At 52.6% G+C, this 20,674-nt stretch overlaps 2 protein-coding genes across 2 annotated transcripts; one reads left to right on the forward strand and one right to left on the reverse strand.

Moving 5' to 3' along the window:
* The first annotated feature begins 1,627 nt into the window (after positions 1-1,627).
* Positions 1,628-9,202, forward strand: LOC110481920 (uncharacterized). The gene is made up of 4 exons (XM_085565765.1): positions 1,628-2,149; positions 3,287-3,697; positions 4,969-5,104; positions 8,411-9,202. The coding sequence occupies exons 2-4, from the start codon at positions 3,305-3,307 to the stop codon at positions 9,058-9,060; spliced, it is 1,179 nt and encodes a 392-aa protein (XP_085421891.1). The 5' UTR covers positions 1,628-2,149; positions 3,287-3,304; the 3' UTR covers positions 9,061-9,202.
* A 3,705-nt stretch (positions 9,203-12,907) lies between these two features.
* LOC144248124 (natterin-3-like) lies at positions 12,908-20,671 on the reverse strand. Its single transcript, XM_085565766.1, has 4 exons — positions 19,105-20,671; positions 18,447-18,474; positions 16,066-16,183; positions 12,908-14,444 (listed from the first exon to the last, which is right to left on the reverse strand). Exons 2-4 carry the CDS (start codon positions 18,459-18,461, stop codon positions 13,438-13,440), a joined length of 1,140 nt encoding a protein of 379 aa, XP_085421892.1. The 5' UTR covers positions 18,462-18,474; positions 19,105-20,671; the 3' UTR covers positions 12,908-13,437.
* Positions 20,672-20,674: the final 3 nt, after the last annotated feature.

Below are 20,674 nucleotides of genomic sequence, written 5' to 3' on the forward strand. Positions count from 1 at the left end.
CCCGGTGCCAGTCCCAGTCCCGGTCCCGGTCCCGGTGTCACTCCCGGTGCCAGTCCCAGTCCCAATCCCGGTCCCGGTGTCAGTCGCAGTCCCGGTGCCAGTCCCGGTGCCAGTCCCGGTGCCAGTCCCAGTCCCAGTCCCGGTCCCGGTGCCGGTGTCGGGTCGGTCCCGGTGCCGCTCCCGGCGCCGCTCCGCAGCCCGGGCACCGGGAGCGGCTCCGTGGGAAGGGAAATTTTGGGTGTCGGGCGAAGCTGCCGGGGGGGCTCAGAAAGGGAAACGGAATCAGCAAAATAAAAATGAAATCACATTTTTACAAATTGATTTCATTTTAAAAAATAAAGCAACGAAAAGAAAAATTAAAAATTAAATTAAATTAAATCTAAAAATGAAATGAAATGAAATTTTAAAAACGTAAAATAAAATATAATTAAATTACATGAAATTAAATGAAATCAAATTAAATTTTAAAACACAGCAAAATAAAATAATAAAGTAAAAGAGTAAAGTAAAATAAAATAAGGAGATGGAAAAAAAATAAGGGGAAAGGGGGGAAAAGAAGAAAAAGGGAATGTAAAAAAATAAAACATTTTTAAAAAGGGGGGAAACGTGGAAATAAAAGGTGGGAGAAGTGGCAAAGGTAAAATGAAAAGGGAAAAGGGGATGGCAAAAAAAGAGGAAAAGGAAAAGGTGAAAAAAGGGGGAAGGAAAGAGGAAAAGGAAGGGAAAATGGGGGGAAAAGGGAGAAAATGAAAAAAAAAGGGGAATAAAAGGAAAAATGGGGAATTTAAAAGGGGGATTAAAAGGAAAAAAGGGGAGAAGGTGGAAAAGGAAAAAAGGAGAATAAAAGGGAGAAAAAGGCGGAAAAGGAAAAGAAAAGAGAAAAGAAAAGTGAAAAAAGAGAAAAAAGAAAAGAAAAGAAAAGAAAAGAAAAGAAAAGAAAAGAAAAGAAAAGAAAAGAAAAGAAAAGAAAAGAAAAGAAAAGAAAAGAAAAGAAAAGAAAAGAAAAGAAAAGAAAAGAAAAGAAAAGAAAAGAAAAGAAAAGAAAAGAAAAGAAAAGAAAAGAAAAGAAAAGAAAAGAAAAGAAAAGAAGAAAAGAAAATGTGAATAATTCCGTAATTCTCCCGGACGTTTTTCGTTTGTGTTTTTGGGATTGGAATGAATGAATGAGTGAATTTTGGAATTTATTTGGTTTTTTTCCTGCTCTGTGGATTTTTTTTTTCCTTCAAATCCCTTGGGACTGGGTTTTCCTGGATAAAACTCAACTTTACACCGCATTTCCAGGGGGAAAAAAAAACAATTTTTACTCATTTCCCTGAAAAAAACCCAATTTTTCACCAATTTTCTGAGAAAAAAAACAATTTTTACTGATTTTCCTGGAACACCTTCCCGCCCCCCAGTTTTCACTGATTTTCCTTTAAAAACCCCCATTTTCGACGGTTTTGCTGGGAAAATCCCAATTCTTACCGATTTCCTTGGAAAAAACCTAATTTTCACAGGAAAAAAACCTGATTTTCATTGATTTTCCTGGAAAAAAAAACCCAGTTTTCACTGATTTTCCTATAAAAATCACAATTTTCACTTAATTTCATTAAAAAAATACCAAATTTTACTCATTTTCCTGGAAAAACCCAAATTTTCACTGATTTTCCTGGGGGAAAAAAAAAACAAAACAAAACAATTTTCACCAATTTTCCTGGGGAAAAAAACCCAATTTTTACTCATTTTTCTGGATAACCCCCCAGTTTTCACTGATTTTCCTTTAAAAACCCCAATTTTCACCGAAATTCCTGTAAAAGCCCCAAATATCACAGATTTTCCGAGAAAAACCGGATTTTATACTGATTTTCGTGGATAAAAATTCCAATTTTCACCCCGAATCACCGAACTCCTGCTCAGGCCCCGCCTCCTCACGCTTATCGCGCTCCCATTGGTTAGAAGTGCTGTCAATCATCCCCAGCCCCAGCAACCCTAGGGGGCGTGGCCTCCCGCTCACGCCACGCCTCTTCGCCGCAGCTCGCCCTTCCATTGGCTGATCCTTCTGTCAATCTCAGCCCCGGGTTACCGCCCCCAGCCGCCGCGTGGGCGTGGCCTCGCCGTAATTGACAGCGCGCTCGCCCAATGAGGGGCGGAGCCTCGCCGCTTCCCCGACGTACGGCGGGGCCGGGGGGGGAATTTGGGGAGGGGGGGGAAATTTGGGGTCCTCGGGACCCCCCCGGGACCCCCCGGGCTCGCCGGGACCCCTCGGGGGCGGGGCCGGGCCCGGCCGCTCGGGCTCTTTGTGCCGGCGAGCGGCGGGCGAGGGGCCGGGCCCGGCCGGGGGGGCGCGGGAGGGACCCCCAGGTCTGGGGGGGGCGGAGGGAGTTGGGGACCCCCGGGTTTGGGGGGTGGGGGCTGCACCCCCAGTTTGGGGGGGCTGGAAATAGGAGGGTCGGGGGGATGGAAATGGGGGTGCGGGGCAGGATCCCTGATCCGGGGGGCCTGCGGGACCCCCAGGTTTGGGGGGGGTTAGAGCGGGGAGGGGGGTTTGGGGACCCCCAGGTCTGGGGGGATTTTAGGGCGGGGAGGGAGTTGGGGACCCCCGGGTTTGGGGGGTGGGGGCTGCACCCCCAGTCTGGGGGGGCTGGAAATGGGAGGGTCGGGGGGATGGAAATGGGGGTGCGGGGCAGGATCCCTGATCCGGGGGGCCTGCGGGACCCCCAGGTTTGGGGGGGGTTAGAGCGGGGAGGGGGGTTTGGGGACCCCCAGGTTTGGGGGGGGGTTAGAGCGGGGAGGGGGGTTTGGGGACCCCCAGGCTTGGGGGGGATTTTAGGGCGAGGAGGGAGGCTTGGGGACCCCCAGGGTTTGGGTGGGTTTTAGGGCGGGGAGGGGGGGTTGGGGCGGGGAGGGGGGGTTGGGGACCCCCAGGTTTGGGGGGGTTTTAGGGCGGGGAGGGGGGTTTGGGGATCCCCAGGTTTGGGGGGGGTTTAGGGCAGGGAGGGAGTTGGGGACCCCCGGGTTTGGGGGGTGGGGGCTGCACCCCCAGTCTGGGGGGGCTGCAGGGCTGGGAGGGGCTTGGGGGGGCTGCGGGACCCCGAGGGTTTGGGGGGGTTTTAGGGCGGGGAGGGAGTTGGGGACCCCCAGGTTTGGGTGGGGCTGCGGGGTCGGGACCCCAATTTCGGGGGGGGGGGGTAGGGGGGCATTATAAAACCGATTCTGGGGGGGAAGTGGAGCCGGGCTGGGGGTTAATTTTGGGGTGGGGGTGGTGGGTGGGGGGTCTTTCCTTCACAGCCCCTGTCCCCCTCCCCAGCTCCACGCCCGGGGCAGGATGGAGCCGCCTCCTCCCCGGCCGCGCCGGGGACCCCCGGAGGGGCCCGCGGGGGTCCCGGGGGGCTGCGCGGCCGCTCCCGGCGCTGGCGGCGGCGCCGGGACGGAGCTGCGGCGGCTCCGGTTCCGGCAGTTCCGCTACCAGGAGGCGGCGGGGCCGCGGGACGTGTGGCGGAGGCTGCGGGAGCTGTCGCGGCGCTGGCTGCGGCCCGACGAGCGCAGCAAGGAGCAGATCATGGAGCTGCTGGTGCTCGAGCAGTTCCTCAGCATCCTGCCCGAGGACATCCAGAGCTGGGTGTGGGTGCGGCACCCCGAGTCCTGCGCGCAGGCCGTGGCCTTGGCCGAGAGCTTCCAGCTGGGACGAGGCGACCCCGACGGGATTTGGGAGCAGCAGGTGCGAGCAGCTCCGGGCGGCGGGCTGCTGACCCCTAAAACTGGAAATAATCGGTTCCCCCCCCATTACATTCGTCCCACTCCTCCTCATTCCCAAGAAAAAAACCCTAAAATTGAGACTGAAAAGGGAGATGTGGTGCCTAAATCCCCTTGGCAGCTTTTGGGACCTGGACACCAGGACAGCAGCTGGGAGCAGGTCCAGATTTTGGGATGCTGACCCCTAAAATTGGGAATAATTGGTTCCCCCCTTACATTCCTCACACTCCTGCTCATTCCCAAGGGAAAAAACCCAAAACTGAGGCTGGAAAGGGGGTTGTGGTGCCTAAATCCCCTTGGCAGATTTTGGGACCTGGGCACCAGGACAGCAGCTGGGAGCAGGTCCAGATTTTGGGATGCTGACCCCTAAAATTGGGAATAATTGGTTCCCCCCTTACATTCCTCACACTCCTGCTCATTCCCAAGAAAAAAACCCTAAAATTTAGATAGAAAAGGGACATGTGGTGCCTAAATCCCCTTGGCAGCTTTTGGGACCTGGACACCAGGACAGCAGCTGGGAGCAGGTCCAGATATTGGGATGCTGACCCCTAAAATTGGGAATAATTGGTTCCCCCCATACATTCCTCCCAGTCCTGCTCATTCCCAAGAAAAAACCCTAAAATTGAGATTGAAAAGGGAGTTTTGGTACCTAAATCCTCTTGGCAGATTTTGGGACCTGGGCGCCAGGACAGCAGCTGGGAGCAGGTCTGGATTTTGGGGTCCTGACCCCTAAAATTGGGAATAATTGGTTCCCCCTTTACATTCCTCCCACTCCTGCTCATTCCCAAGGAAAAAAACCCAAAATTGAGGCTGGAAAAGGGACATGTGGTGCCTAAATCCCCTTGGCAGATTTTTTGGGGTCCTGGGCACCCAAAAAAACCTTTTGGGGACTTTGGGGATCTCCAGCACCCAAATTCCCTCTGAAGCTTTTGGGGTTCTTGGGCTCCAAAATCCCCTCTGGGGGTCCTGGGCTCCCAAACCCCCTCAGCGTCTTTTGGGGGTCCCCAGCCCCCAAAACTTGGAGAGCCTTTGGGGGGTCCCAGGCACCCAAATCCCCCCCACACCTCCAGGGGATCCCCGGCACCCAAATCCCCTCTGCAGCTTTTTTAGGGGTTCTCAGGCCCCAAAATCCCCTCTGGGGGTCCTGGGCACCCAAATCACCCTCTGGGGATCCCCAAAACCCTTTCAGAGCTTTTGGGGGTGCCCAGATCCCCTTGGCAGCTCCGTGTCCCCCAGGTGACCGTGCGGGTGAAGGTGGAGGACGTGGCCCCTGGGGACGTGGAGGACCCCGGAGCTTTGGGGGTCCCCCCGAGCCCCCCGTCGGAATCGCCCCGGGAGGAGGCGGCCGAGGAGGAGGAGCCGCGGGAAGGAGGTACCGGGACGGGGCAGGAAAACCTTCGGCCACCCCAAAAACGGGGTGGGGGCGGCGCTGCCGGAGCCGGGGGAGCTTGGAGGTGGTGGGACCCAGAAATCATCTCCTGAGGGTCCAAAACCCCAAATCCTGGAGTCAAAACCCCAAATCCTGGAGTCAAAACCCCAAATCCTGGAGTCAAAAACCCAAATCCTGGGTCAAAACCCCAAATCCTGGGTCAAAAACCCAAATCCTGGAGTCAAAAACCATCTTGATGAACCAAAAACCCCAAATCTTGGGTCAAAAACCCAAATCCTGGGTCAAAAACCCAAATCCTGGAGTCAAAAACCCAAATCCTGGGTCAAAAACCCAAATCCTGGAGTCAAAAACCCAAATTCTGGAGTCAAAACCCAAATCCTGGGACAAAAACCCAAATCCTGGAGTCAAAAACCATCTTGATGAACCAAAAACCCAAATCCTGTAGTCAAAAACACAAATCCTGGGTCAAAAACCCAAATCCTGGGTCAAAAGCCCAAATCCTGGAGTCAAAAACCCAAATCCTGGGTCAAAAACCCAAATCCTGGAGTCAAAAACCCAAATCCTGGGGCAAAAACCCAAATTCTGGTGTCAAAAACCCAAATCCTGGAGTCAAAAACCCAAATCCTGGGTCAAAAACGATCTTGATTAACCAAAAATCCAAACCCTGGGGTCAAAAACCAAAATCCTGGAGTCAAAAACCCAAATCCTGGAGTCAAAAACCCAAATCCTGGGTCAAAACCCCAAATCCTGGGTCAAAAACCCAAATCCTGGAGTCAAAAACCATCTTGATGAACCAAAAACCCCAAATCTTGGGTCAAAAACCCAAATCCTGGGTCAAAAACCCAAATCCTGGGTCAAAAACCCAAATCCTGGGTCAAAAACCCAAATCCTGGAGTCAAAAACCCAAATTCTGGAGTCAAAACCCAAATCCTGGGACAAAAACCCAAATCCTGGAGTCAAAAACCATCTTGATGAACCAAAAACCCAAATCCTGTAGTCAAAAACACAAATCCTGGGTCAAAAACCCAAATCCTGGGTCAAAAGCCCAAATCCGGGAGTCAAAAACCCAAATCCTGGGTCAAAAACCCAAATTCTGGAGTCAAAAACCCAAATCCTGGGGCAAAAACCCAAATTCTGGAGTCAAAAACCATCTTGATGAACCAAAAACCCAAATCCTGGGTCAAAAACCCAAATTCTGGTGTCAAAAACCCAAATCCTGGAGTCAAAAACCCAAATCCTGGAGTCAAAAACCCAAATCCTGGGTCAAAAACGATCTTGATGAACCAAAAATCCAAACCCTGGGGTCAAAAACCAAAATCCTGGGTCAAAAACCCAAATCCTGGAGTCAAAAACCATCTTGGTGGACAGAAAACTCAAGTCCTGGGTCCAAAACCCAAATCCTGGGGTCCAAAACGATATTGATGGACCAAAAATCCAAATCCTGGGGTCAAAAATCCAAACCCTGGGGTCAAAAACCCAAATCCTGGGTCAAAAACCCAAATCCTGGAGTCAAAAACTCAAGTCCTGGGTCAAAAACCCAAATTCTGGGTCAAAAACCCAAATCCTGGGTCAAAAACCCAAATCCTGGAGTCAAAAACCATCTTGGTGGACCAAAAACTCAAGTCCTGGGTCAAAAACCCAAATCCTGGAGTCAAAAACCCAAATCCTGGGTCAAAAACCCAAATCCTGGAGTCAAAAACCATCCCTTTGGGCATGAAAGCATCTCCTTGGGACAAAATTAACTTTTTGGGGTCAAAAACCATTTCCTCGGGTCCAAACCATCTCCCAGGGTCAGAAACCATCTCCTGGGGTGAAAAACCATCTCTTGAGGCTCCAAACCCACCTTGTTTGGGCTCCAAAACATCTCTTTGCACTCAAAACCATCTTCTCGGGATCAGAAACCGATTTGGGCTCCAAAACCATTTTCTTGGGTCAAAAAACATCTCCTTTGGCCAAAACTTGGGTGAAAAAACCATCCTGGGCCCCAAAACCATCTCCTTGGGTCAAAACCTTCTCCTTGGGCTCCATAACCAAGATGGGCCAGCTCAAAGGGTCAACTCAGGATGGGTCAACTCAACTCCTTTGAGTCAAAAGCCATTTTGGGTTCAAAAACATCTCAATGGGCAAACAACCATCTCCTTGGCTCCAAACCCATCTCCTTGGGTCAAACCCATCTCCTTGGGCTCCAAACCCATCTCCTTGGGCTCCAAACCCATCTCCTTGGCTCCAAACCCATCTCCTTGGGTCAAACCCATCTCCTTGGCTCCAAACCCATCTCCTTGGGCTCCAAACCCATCTCCTTGGGTCACACCCATCTCCTTGGGTCAAACCCATCTCCTTGGGTTCCAAACCCATCTCCTTGGCTCCAAACCCACCTCCTTGGGCTCCAAAGCCACCTCCTTGGGCTCCAAACCCATCTCCTTGGCTCCAAACCCATCTCCTTGGGTCAAACCCATCTCCTTGGGTTCCAAACCCATCTCCTTGGGTCAAACCCATCTCCTTGGCTCCAAACCCATCTCCTTGGGCTCCAAACCCATCTCCTTGGGTCAAACCCATCTCCTTGGGTCAAACCCATCTCCTTGGGTCAAACCCATCTCCTTGGGTTCCAAACCCATCTCCTTGGCTCCAAACCCACCTCCTTGGGCTCCAAAGCCACCTCCTTGGGCTCCAAACCCATCTCCTTGGGCTCCAAACCCATCTCCTTGGGTCAAACCCATCTCCTTGGGCTCCAAACCCATCTCCTTGGGTCACACCCATCTCCTTGGGTCAAACCCATCTCCTTGGGCTCCAAACCCATCTCCTTGGGTCACACCCATCTCCTTGGGTCAAACCCATCTCCTTGGCTCCAAACCCACCTCCTTGGGCTCCAAACCCATCTCCTTGGGTCAAACCCATCTCCTTGGGCTCCAAACCCATCTCCTTGGGCTCCAAACCCATCTCCTTGGGTCACACCCATCTCCTTGGGTCAAACCCATCTCCTTGGGCTCCAAACCCATCTCCTTGGGTCAAACCCACCTCCTTGGGCTCCAAACCCATCTCCTTGGGTCACACCCATCTCCTTGGGTCAAACCCATCTCCTTGGCTCCAAACCCACCTCCTTGGGCTCCAAACCCATCTCCTTGGCTCCAACCCCATCTCCTTGGGTCAAACCCATCTCCTTGGGTCAAGCCCCACCTGAGTGGAGGTCCAGCCTCACCCTTGCTCCGGCTGCCCCCACGGGTGGATTTGCGGGTCAGCGGTGCCAGCCGGACCCTCCCCACCCTCCTTGGACCTTCTCACCCCCCGCAGATCCCACCACGGCCCCTCAGCCGCCCCTCCCGCAGCCCCGCGACGCCCGGCGAGGAGCCCCCCGGCGCCAAACCCGCCGAGCCCCCCGCGGCGGCGCCGTCGGCGCGGCGGCGTCTGGCGCGGCGTCGCGGCCGTTCGCGTGCGGCCAGTGCGGCAAGGCCTTCGGCCGCCCGACCCACCTGCGGAGCCACGAGCGGACGCACACGGGGGCGAAGCCGTACGGCTGCGGCGCCTGCGGCAAGCGCTTCGGCCACCGCTCCACGCTGACCACGCACCGGCGGCTGCACACCGGCGAGCGGCCCTACGGCTGCGGCCACTGCGGCAAGAGCTTCACCAACCCCTCGGACCTCAACAAGCACCGGCGCTCGCACACCGGCGAGCGGCCGTACCCGTGCCCGGCCTGCGGCAAGCGCTTCAGCCAGCGCTCCAACCTGACCATGCACCGCCGCAGCCACACGCAGGAGCGGCCCTACCCCTGCCGGGCCTGCGGCAAGAGCTTCAAGTACCTGGCGGACCTGAGGGTGCACGAGCGCTCGCACACCGGCGAGCGGCCCTTCCCCTGCGGCCGCTGCGGCAAGAGCTTCAGCAACAAGTCCTCGTTGGCCCGGCACGCCCGCACCCACGCCCGAGCGGCCGCCGGGGACCAGTGATGGCGGCTGGGGAACGGCGGTGGAGCCCGGGAGGAGCTCCGGGGAGCGGGGACTGGTGGTGGAGCCCGGGAGAAGCTCCAGGGAACGGGGACTGGTGGTGGAGCCCAGGAGAAGCTCCAAGGAACGGGGACCGGCGGTGGAGCCCAGGAGAAGCTCCGGGGAACGGGGACCAGCGGTGGTCACAGGGAGAAGCTCCGGGGAATGGGGACCGGCGGTGGAGCCCGGGAGAAGCTCCGGGGAACGGGGACCGGCGGTGGAGCCCAGGAGAAGCTCCAGGGAACGGGGACTGGTGGTGGAGCCCAGGAGAAGCTCCAAGGAACGGGGACCGGCGGTGGAGCCTGGGAGAAGCTCCGGGGAACGGGGACCGGCAGTGGTCACAGGGAGAAGCTCTGGGGAACGGGGAACAGCGGTGGAGCCCGGGAGAAGCTCTGGGGAAGGGGGACCGGCGGTGGTCACGGGGAGAAGCTCCGGGGAACGGGGATCAGTTGTGGAGCCTCCTGAGGGCGGCGGGTGCGGATTTGGGCTCGGCGGTGCTGGAGATGGGAGCGAGGTGGTGGGGCCGTGACTGTCCTGAGGTGGGGCAAACATGGATGAGGGTGGACGTGAGCTGATGTTTGACTCCACAATCCCGACGCCTGCTCCAGGAGATCCCACATGGGTGGTGGGACATCCCCGTTGATGTGGTGGCCCCATGATCCCATTCACAGAGTTCTAGAAGGGGTGTTGGGACATCCCCCATGACCTGGTGGCCCCATGATCCCATTCACAGAGTTCCAACATGGGTAGTGGAACATCCCCCATGACCTGGTGGCCCCATGAACTCATTCCCTGATCCCAGAGATCCCACATGGGTGGTGGGACATCCCCCATGTCCTGGAGTCTCCATGATCCCATTCCCCTCTCCCCAAGATCCCACAGGGCTGGTGAGACCATGACTGATGGGTCCCATGAGCCTGGTGGCTCCATGATGCCATTCCTTGCTCCCGGAGATCCCACATGGGTGGTGGGATGTCCCCCATGACCTGGTGGCTCCATGATCCCATTCAAAGCATTCCAGAAGGGCTGTTGGGACATCCCCCATCTCCTGGTGTCTCCATGATCCCATTCCCCTCTCCCTGAGATCCCACAGGGCTGGTGGGACCATGACTGACGGGCCCCATGAGCCTGGTGGCTCCAGGTCTTGGCTCCCCGGTCCTGGAGAAGGGAGCGAGGTGGTGGCCCCAGGACTGCCCTGAGGTGGGGCAAACACGGATGAGGGTGGACGTGAGCTGATGGTTGATGTCCCCCATGACCTGGTGGCTCCATGATCCTATTCACAGAGTTCCAACATGGGTGTTGGGACATCCCCCATGTCCTGGTGGCCGCATGATCCCATTCCCTGCTCCCAGAAATCCCACATGGGTGGTGGGATGTCCACCATGACCTGGTGGCTCCATGATCCCATTCACAGAGATCTCACGTGGGTGGTGGGACATCCCCCATGTCCTGGTGGCTCCATGATCCCATTCACAGAGTTCCAACATGGGTGTTGGGACATCCCCCATGTCCTGGTGGCCGCATGATCCCATTCCCTGCTCCCAGAAATCCCACATGGGTGGTGGGATGTCCACCATGACCTGGTGGCTCCATGATCCCATTCACAGAGATCTCACGTGGGTGGTGGGACATCCCCCATGTCCTGGTGGCTCCATGATCCCATTCACAGAGTTCCAACATGGGTGTTGGGACATCCCCCATGTCCTGGAGTCTCCATGATCCCATTCCCTGCTCCCAGATAGCCCGCATGGGTGGTGGGATGTCCACCATGACCTGGTGGCTCCATGATCACTTTCCTTGCTCCAGAAGGTCCAACACTGGTTCTGGGATGTCCACCATGACCTAGTGGCTCCATGATCCCATTCACAGAGTTCCAACATGGGTGGTGGGACGTCCCCCATGTCCTGGTGGCTCCATGATCCCATTCCCTGCTCCAGAAGGTCCAACACTGGTTCTGGGACGTCCACCATGACCTGGTGGCTCCATGATCCCATTCACAGAGATCTCACGTGGGTGTTGGGACATCCCCCATGTCCTGGTGGCTCCATGATCCCATTCACAGAGTTCCAACATGGGTGGTGGGACATCCCCCATGTCCTGGTGGCTCCATGATCCCATTCCCTGATCCCAGAGATCCCACATGGCTGGTGGAACATCCCCCATGTCCTGGAGTCTCCATGATCCCATTCCCTGCTCCAGAAGGTCCAACACTGGTTCTGGGATGTCCATCATGACCTGGTGGCCCCATGATCCCATTCCCTGCTCCAGAAGGTCCAACACTGGTTCTGGATTTTTTCTCCTCCCGAGTTCCCCAACCCCACCCCCAAGATCCCTTTGCATCCCTTTTTTTTTTTGGCTTTTTCCCCCATTTTTCCTTCGCTTCCAAAATTCCTTTTTTTTGGCAGAAAATGGGAAATTCCCATGGAAAACGCCGCCTTTCCCTGCATTTGGACGGGGATGAAGGTCCTGCCAAGAGAACCGAAAATAGGAGAGAAAACCCAAAACGATGGGAGGAGAACCAAAAACATGGGAGAAAACCCAAAAATGCAGGAGAAAAAAACTAAAATGCAGGAGAAAAACCAAAAATACCAGAGAAAACCCAAACATGTGGGAGAAAAACCAAAACCGTGGGAGAAAAACCAACATCAAACGAGGAAAACGATAAAAAACCCACGAAAACTCAAAAGGTTTTCCTGGGTGTCACTAAAAAAAATCCCAAAATCCCCACGGGTTTCCTGGGTTTCAGGAAAAAAAAAAATCCCCAAATCCTGAGGGTTTTCTTGGTTTTTACTTAAAAAATCCCCAAAGCCCGAGGTTTTTCCTGGTTTTATGAGACAAAACCCCAAATCCCGAGTTTTTTCCTGGGTTTCACTAAAAAAATCCCCAAATCCTGAGGGTTTTCCTGGTTTTCACTTAAAAAATCCCCAAATCCTGAGGGTTTTCCTGGTTTTCACTTAAAAAATCCCCAAATCCCGAGGTTTTTCCTGGGTTTCAGAGACAAAATCCCAAATCCCGAGGGTTTTCCTGGTTTTCACTAAAAAAAAATCCCAAAATCCCCACGGGTTTCCTTGGTTTTCACTAAAAAAATCCCAAAATCCCCACGGGTTTCCTTGGTTTTCACTAAAAAAATCCCCAAATCCTGAGGGTTTTTTTGGGTTTCACTAAAAAAATCCCCAAATCCCGAGGTTTTTCCTGGGTTTCAGAAACAAAACCCCCAAATCCTGAGGGTTTTCTTGGTTTCAGAGACAAAATCCCAAATCCCGAGGGTTTTCCTGGTTTTCACTAAAAAAATCCCCAAATCCCGAGTTTTTTCCTGGTTTCAGAAACAAAACCCCCAAATCCCGAGTTTTTTCCTGGTTTCAGAGACAAAACCCCCAACTCCCGAGTTTTTTCCCGGGGATCCCCGGTGGCGCTGTTGGATTTTTGGGTAGAAAAGAGAACACTCCTTCACCCGCCGCCCTTTCTCTGCATTTCGGGGTGTCGTTTATTCCGCATGCGGGGCGGAATTTCGGGGTGATTTTTTTTCGGGTCGGAATTTCGGGCTGGTTTTTTTCGGGGGCGGAATTTCAGGCTGGTTTTTTTCAGGGTGGAATTTCGGGCTGGTTTTTTTGGGGTTGGAATTTCGGGCTGGTTTTTTTGGGTCAGAATTTCGGGCTGGTTTTTTTGGGGTTGGAATTTCGGGGTGTTTTTTGGGGCGGAATTTCGGGCTGGTTTTTTTCGGGGTGGTTTTTTTCGGGGTGGAATTTCGGGGTGGTTTTTTTGGGTCGGAATTTCGGGCTGGTTTTTTTGGGGTCGGAATTTCAGGCTGGTCTTTTGGGTTGGAATTTCTGGGTGGTTTTTTTGGGGGCGGAATTTCGGGCTGGTTTTTTTGGGGTCGGAATTTCGGGGTGGTTTTTTTCGGGGTGGTTTTTTTGGGGGTGGAATTTCGGGTGTTTTTTTTTGGGGGCGGAATTTCGGGCTGTTTTTTTTCGGGGCGGAATTTCGGGCTGGTTTTTTTGGGTCAGAATTTCAGGCTGGTTTTTCTCGGGGTGGAATTTCGGGCTGGTTTTTTTGGGTCAGAATTTCAGGCTGGTTTTTCTCGGGGTGGAATTTCGGGCTGGTTTTTTTCGGGGCGGAATTTCGGGCTGGTTTTTTCGGGCGGAATTTCAGGCTGGTTTTTTCGGGGCGGAATTTCGGGGTGGTTTTTTTCGGGCTGGTTTTTTCGGGGCAGAATTTCGGGGTGGTTTTTTTCGGGGTGATTTTTTTAGGGGCGGAATTTCGGGGTGGTTTTTTTCGGGCTGGTTTTTTTTTCGGGGGCGGAATTTCGGGCTGCTTTTTTGGGTCGGAACCGGCGGGCTCCGCTCACCCGGAGCACGGCGGCAGCTCGGCCAGCGGGCGGCAGCGCTGGAGGCGGGCGCTGCCGGCGGTCACCGCGCGGCTCCGCGCCCAGCCGGCCAGCGCGGCGCGGTGCGGGCGGCCGCGGCGGAACTCTCGGCTCAGCGTCGCCCGGAACGGCACGACAACCTCCCGCCGGTAACCGCGGAGAACCGCGGCGCATTCGGAGCGAGCCGGCACCTGCAGCCTCACCTCGTGGCTCCTGGACACGAACTCGGTGAGGCTGGCTCCTCCCGCCCACGGCACCGAGGTGACGTTGCCCGGCCGCCACCCGCCGCGCTCGGTCAGCAGCAGCGGCGCGGCGCGGAGCACCCCGCGGGCGGCCGCCGGCAGCTCGGCGCTCCAGCCGTGCTCCGCCTCGCTGCTTTCCTCCACGGTGACGGAGCGCTCGGCCGCCTCGCAGCCCTCGTTCCTCAGCGCCGCCTCCGCCAGCTCCGCCGGCTCCGCGCTCTCCCGCGCCGCGCTGCCGTTGTACGACACGTCGGCGATGGAGAGCCCGGCCGCGCCCTGGCGCACCACCAGCACCTGGTACCACTTGTACCAAACCTCCTCGCCGTCCACGGCCACGAAGAGCGCCTCCTGCTCCTTGGAGGCTTTGCCCAGCCCGTCGGGGCTGCGGCCCACGAAGAGGTCGGTGAGGGGACAGCCCTCCACGGCGCCCTCGGGGGCGCTGCCGAAGGACGTGTCCACCCAGTCGAGCGCCTCGAAGCCGCCGGGGTTGAGCAGGAGCTGGAAGTCGGCGCCGCGCTCCTCCCGCTCGGCCCAGGCGAAGGCGCAGAAGGAGCCGCGGGCGGGGTCGAAGGCGCCCAGGTTGCAGCCGCGGGCGGCGGTGGAGCAGACGAACTCCGGGCGGCCCGTGCGGCGATTCCAGCTGGACACGGCGTCCGCCGGGATGCGGCCCCGGAACGGCTCCCAGCGCAGCCAGGACGGGGCGGCCGCGGAGCGGCGGCGGCGGGGCACGGGCGGGGAGGGAGCTGGAATGGAGCGGGAGGGAGTGGGATGGGATTCGGAGGGACTGGGATGGGATTGGGAGGGACTGGGAGGGAGCTGGAGGAATTGGGATGCACTGGGATGGGATTGGGATGGAGTGGGAGGGATTGGGATGGACTGGGAGGGACTGGGACAGGATTGGGATGGAGTGGGAGGGACTGGGATGGATTGAGATGGACTGGGACAGGATTGGGATGGACTGGGAGGGACTGGGATGGACTGAGAGGGACTGGGAGGGACTGGGATGGATTGGAAGGGACTGGGAGAGGACTGGGAGGGAGCTGGAGGAATTGGGAGGGACTGGGAGGGATTGGGATGGACTGGGAGGGGTTGGGATGGACTGGGATAGGTTAGGATGGACTGGAATTAACTGGGAGGGACTTGCAGGGACTGGCAGGGACTGGGATGGATTGGGAGGGACTGGGATGGATTAGGATGGACTGGGATGGACTGAGACAGGATTGGGATGGAGTGGGAGGGACTGGGATGGATTGAGATGGACTGGGACAGGATTGGGATGGACTGGGAGGGACTGGGATGGACTGAGAGGGACTGGGAGAGGACTGGGAGGGAGCTGGAGGAATTGGGATGGACTGGGAGGGACTGGGAGAGGACTGGGAGGGAGCTGGAGGAATTGGGATGGACTGGGAGGGACTGGGAGAGGACTGGGAGGGAGCTGGAGGAATTGGGATGGACTGGGAGGGACTGCGAGGGACTGGGAGGGATTGGGATGGACTGGGATAGGTTAGGATGGACTGGAATTAACTGGGAGGGACTTGCAGGGACTGGGATGGATTGGGATGGACTGGGACAGGATTGGGATGGAGTGGGATGGACTGGGATGGATTGGGATGGACTGGGAGGGACTGGGATGGATTGGAAGGGACTGGGAGAGGACTGGGAGGGAGCTGGAGGAATTGGGATGGACCGGGAGGTGTTGGGATGGACTGGGATGGATTAGGATGGACTGGGAGGGACTGGGATGGGATTGGGATGGGATTGGGAGGGACTGGGAGGGAGCTGGAGGAATTGGGATGCACTGGGATGGGATTGGGATGGATTGGGAGGGATTGGGATGGACTGGGAGGGGTTGGGATGGACTGGGAGGGATTGGGATGGATTAGGATGGACTGGGACAGGATTGGGATGCACTGGGAGGAACTGGGAGGGGTTGGGTTGGACTGGCATGGACTGGGAGGGACTGGGAGAGGACTGGGAGGGGTTGGGATGGATTGGGATGGACTGGGAGGAGATTGGGATGAACTGGGATGGGATTGGGATGAACTGGGACAGGATTGGGATAGACTGGGAGGGACTGGGAGGGACTGGGAGAGGACTGGGAGGGAGCTGGAGGAATTGGGATGGACTGGGAGGGACTGGGGCAGGATTGGGATGGACTGGCCCATACTGGGCCATACTGGTTCATACTGGGCCATACTGGCCCATACTGGTTCATACTGGCCCATACTGGTTCATACTGGGCCATATTGGTTCATACTGGCCCATACTGGGCCATACTGGTTCATACTGGGCCATACTGGCCCATACTGGTTCATACTGGGCCATACTGGGCCATACTGGGATGGGCTCCAGGCCGGGACTCACTGGGGAGCTCCTCGCGGTTCCTTCCCGGAATTCCCGAAATTCCTGAAATCCCCGAAGCCGCCGGAGCCCCCGAAATCCCCGGGATCCCCGCGCTGAGCAGCAGCAGCAGCGCCAGAACCTGGGGGAGCCACGCCCGTCGCCGACCCCAAATCCGACCCCAAAACCACAAAACCAACCCCAAAACTGACCCCAAAACCACAAAACCAACCCCAAAACCAACCCCAAAACCACAAAACCAACCCCAAAACCAACCCCAAATCCCGATCCCAAAATCCCGACCCCAAATCCCAACCCCAAAACCAACCCCAAAACCAACCCCAAAACCAACCCCAAAACCAACCCCAAATCCAACCCCAAAACCACAAAACCAACCCCAAAACCACAAAACCAACCCCAAAACCAACCCCAAAACCCCAAAACCAACCCCAAATCCAACCCCAAAACCACAAAACCAACCCCAAAACCACAAAACCAACCCCAAAACCAACCCCAAAACCCCAAAACCAACCCCAAAACCAACCCCAAAACCACAAAACCAACCCCAAAACCAACCCCAAAACCACAAAACCAACCCCAAAACCGACCCCAAATCCCGATCCCAAAATCCCGACCCCAAATCCCGACCCCAAATCTGACCCCAAATCCAACCCCAAAACCAACCCCAAAACCGACCCCAAATCCCGATCCCAAACACTGACCCTAAACCCAAATCCCGACCCCAAATCTGACCCCAAAATCCCAACCGCAAAACTGACCCCAAAATCCCGACCCCAAATCCCGATCCCAAAATCCCGACCCAAATCCGACCCCAAAACCACAAAACCAACCCCAAAAGTGACACCAAATCCCGACCCCAAATCCGACCCCAAATCCAACCCCAAATCCCGACCCCAAATCTGACCCCAAAATCCCAACCGCAAAACTGACCCCAAAATCCCGACCCCAAATCCGACCCCAAATCCCGATCCCCAAATACGACCCCAAATCCTGACCCCAAACCTGACCCCAAAAGCTGATCCCAAACCTGACCCCAAATCCCGACCCCAAATCCCAATCCCAAACACTGACCCTAAACCCAAATCCTGATCCCAAAATCCTGACCCCAAATCTGACCCAAAATCCCGATCCCAAATCCTGATCCCAAAATCCTGACCCCAAATCCTGATCCCAAACCCAACCACAAATCCCGACCCTAAACCCGACCCCAAATCCGATCCCAAAATCCCGATCCCAAAATCCCGATCCCAAATCCGACCCCAAATCCCGACCCCAAATCCCGCTGGGGCTGAGCCCCGCCCGGCTCCTGAGTTTGGGATTTCCCCCCAGTCCTGCCCTGAGCTCGCGGAATTTGTGTTAAAAAGATTCAAAATAAAATTAAAATTTAAAATTAAAAATTTAAAAATTAAACATTTAAAAATTAAAAAATTTAAAAGTTAGAGAATTAAAAAATAAGAATTAAAAAAATTAAAATATTAAAAATGAAAGAATTTTAAAATGTTTAAAAATTTAACATCAAAAAGTAAAAATTTAAAATTAATAAGTAAAAATGTAAAATGTAAAAATTTGAAAATAAAAAAACTAAAGAATTAGAAAATAAATTTTTTTAAACATTTAAAATTAAAGATTAAAAACTAAAAATTAAAACAAAAAAATTCAAAACTTAAAAAATTAAAAAATTAAAAAATTAAAAATTAAAACAATAAAAATTAAAATATAAAATTGAAATATTAAAATATTTTTAAAATTTGAAATTAAGAATTTAAAAATAAAAAAGAGAAATTAAAATATTAGAAATTAAAGATTGAAAATTTCAAAATAGAAAGTTATATTAAAAATTACAACATTACAAATTTTAAAAATTAAAATTGAATTAGTTTAAAATTCAAAAACTAACAATTAAAAATAAAAAAATAGAATGTTAAAAGTTAAAGAATTAAATAGTTTAAATTTCAAAAATGAAACCATTTTTAAAATTCAAAATTCAAAAACCTCAAAATCAACAATCCCGAATTAAAAGTGGAAGCATTTAAAACTAATGATAACAATTAAAAAATTAAAGAAAGAAAAATTAAAAATTAAAAAAATAAAAACTAAAAAATTAAAAAATTAAAAATTATTTTTAATGAAAAATAGAAAAACTAAGAAATCAAAAATTTAAAAATTAAATCAGAAAAATAAAATTTAGAAATGGAAAAAAAAACTCTAAACATTTAAAAAGTTTAAGAAAAAATTTAAAAAATTAAAAACAAAACATTTTAAAAAATTCAAATTAAAAGCCGCAATTTCGGAGCTCTGGGGGAAAATCCCCTTTTAATTCCTTTTAATTCCTTTTAATCCCATTTTAATTCCATTTTTTTCCTCTTTTCCCTTTCCGGCCGTACCCGCGGCGCCGCCATCGCTCCGGCCGGGCTGCGGAAAATCCCAAAATTCCGATCGGACCCCAAAATCCCATTTTGGGGCTTTTACCCAAAATTCCAGATTTTTATTCCTCCCTCCCTTCACATTTTGCTTTTCCCCAATCCCAAAATTCAGATTTTGGGGCTCCTCCATCCCCAGCTCCAATTTTGGGGTTCCCACCCCAAAAATCTCAATTTTTTGGGGTTCCCCTCCCCAAATTCAGATTTTTTTGCCCCCCCCCCAATTTAATTTTTGGGGTCATTTTTCCCAAAATCCCCATTTTTTTATTCCTCCCTCCCTTCCAATTTTGGGGTTCCCCTCCCCAAATTCGCATTTTTGGGGCGTTCCCAGATCCAAATTTTGGGGTTCCCCAACCCAAAATTCCAAATTTCGGGGCTCCCCCCAACCCACCTCCAAGTTCGGGTTTCCCACCCCAAAAATCTGAATTTTGGGGCGTTCCCAGATCCAAATTTTGGGGTTTTCCCTCCCCAAATTCCCATTTTGGGATTCCCAAACTCCAAATTCGGGGTCCCTTCTCCAAAAATTCACATTTTTGGGGCTCCCTCTTCCAATTTTGGTGCTTTCCTTCCCAAATCCCATTTTGGGGCTCCCCAAACTCTGAATTTTGGGGTCCCCGCTCACCTGTGCTCCGTTCCCAGGAAAAAAATCTCTTTTTTTGGGGTTTCTCGGCCGATTTTGGGTTTTTTTGAGTGATTTGAGTCTCAAACCGCCCCCAAAACCTCCCAGGAAAAACGTCAGAAATGCAGAAAAAGCCCAAAAAAGCAGAAATGGGATTTTTTTGTGGGGCGTTTTTCTGCTTTTTGAGGATTTTTCACTTCGCTTTTCAGAGGTTTTTTTTTTAAATTTTGAGACTCGAAAAGGTCAAAAAAACCCCAAATGGTGCCAAGAAATCAGCGATTTTTGGGGGGAAATTCGGAATTTCTGCTTTTCCCAGGGTCAGGTTTGAGAAAATCTTTTTGGTTTTTGAGGGTGGCCTCCAAAAATGAGCCAGAACAGCCCAAAAATCACGGAGAGACCCTAAAATGTCCCCCAAAACCCCACAAAATGAACCCAAAACCCCACAAAATGAACCCAAAACCCCATAAACTGAATGCAAAACTCCACAAAATGACCCAAACCCCACAAAATGAACCCAAAACCCACAAAAAAAACCCAAACCCGCCAAAAAAAAACCCCAAACCCCACAAAAAACCCCAAAACTCACAAACTGAATCCGAAACCCCGCAAAAAAACCCCAAAACCCCACAAAAAACCCCAAAACGCCACAAAATGAACCCAAAATCCTTCAAAATGAACCAAAACTCCACAAAATGACCCAAAACCCACAAAAAAACCCCAAACCCGCCAAAAAAAACCCAAACCCGCCAAAAAAAAACCCCAAACCCCACAAAAAACCCCAAAACGCCACAAAATGAACCCAAAATCCTTCAAAATGATCCAAAACCCCACAAAATGACCCCAAAATCGCCCCTGAGACCCCAAAAATCAACCCCGGAGATTCGGAGAATCCCAAATTTTGGGGTTTTCTCGCTCAAAAAGTTCCAATTTTGGGGTTTGCCTCCCCCAGACTCAAAATTGACGCCAAAAATCCCCAAAAATGGCCAAAATCCCAAAAAATGCCCCAAATCCTCACTGCCCCCCTCCCCCCTCCCAGTGCTCCCAGTGCCCAACTGGGACGGAGCCGGAGCAGATCCAGGGAAACTTTATTGGGGACCCCAAAAATGGGGAAAAAACCCAAAAACGGAGACAGAGCCGGGAAGGGGGGGAAAGAGCCAAAAAAGGGGGAATTTACCCCAAAAAAGGGGAATTTGCCCCAAAAAAGGGGAATTTGCCCCAAAGTAGTGTCAGCGTCCCAGAAAAAGGGGAAAGAGCCCAAAAAATGGGGAGAGACCCCGGGGGGGTCCAAAAGCTCCAAAAAAGGGAAATCCCAAAAAAAGGAGAAAATCCTAAATAAAGGGGGAAATCCCAAAAAAAGGGGGGGAAATCCCAAAAAAGGGGGGAAATTGTAAATAAAGGGGGGAAATCCCAAATAAAGAGAGAAAATCCCAAAATGAAAGAGTGAAAATCCCCCCAAAAAGGGGAGAAATCCTAAATAAAGAGTGAAAATCCCCCAAAAAAAGAGGAAATCCCCAAAAAAAGGGGGAAGTCCTAAATAAAGGGGGAAAATCCCAAATAAAGAGTGAAAATCCCC

This window comes from Lonchura striata, chromosome 37 (assembly GCF_050655825.1).
Source record: "Lonchura striata isolate lonStrDom1 chromosome 37, ASM5065582v1, whole genome shotgun sequence".
In the NCBI taxonomy this organism is placed as follows: Eukaryota; Metazoa; Chordata; class Aves; order Passeriformes; family Estrildidae; genus Lonchura; species Lonchura striata.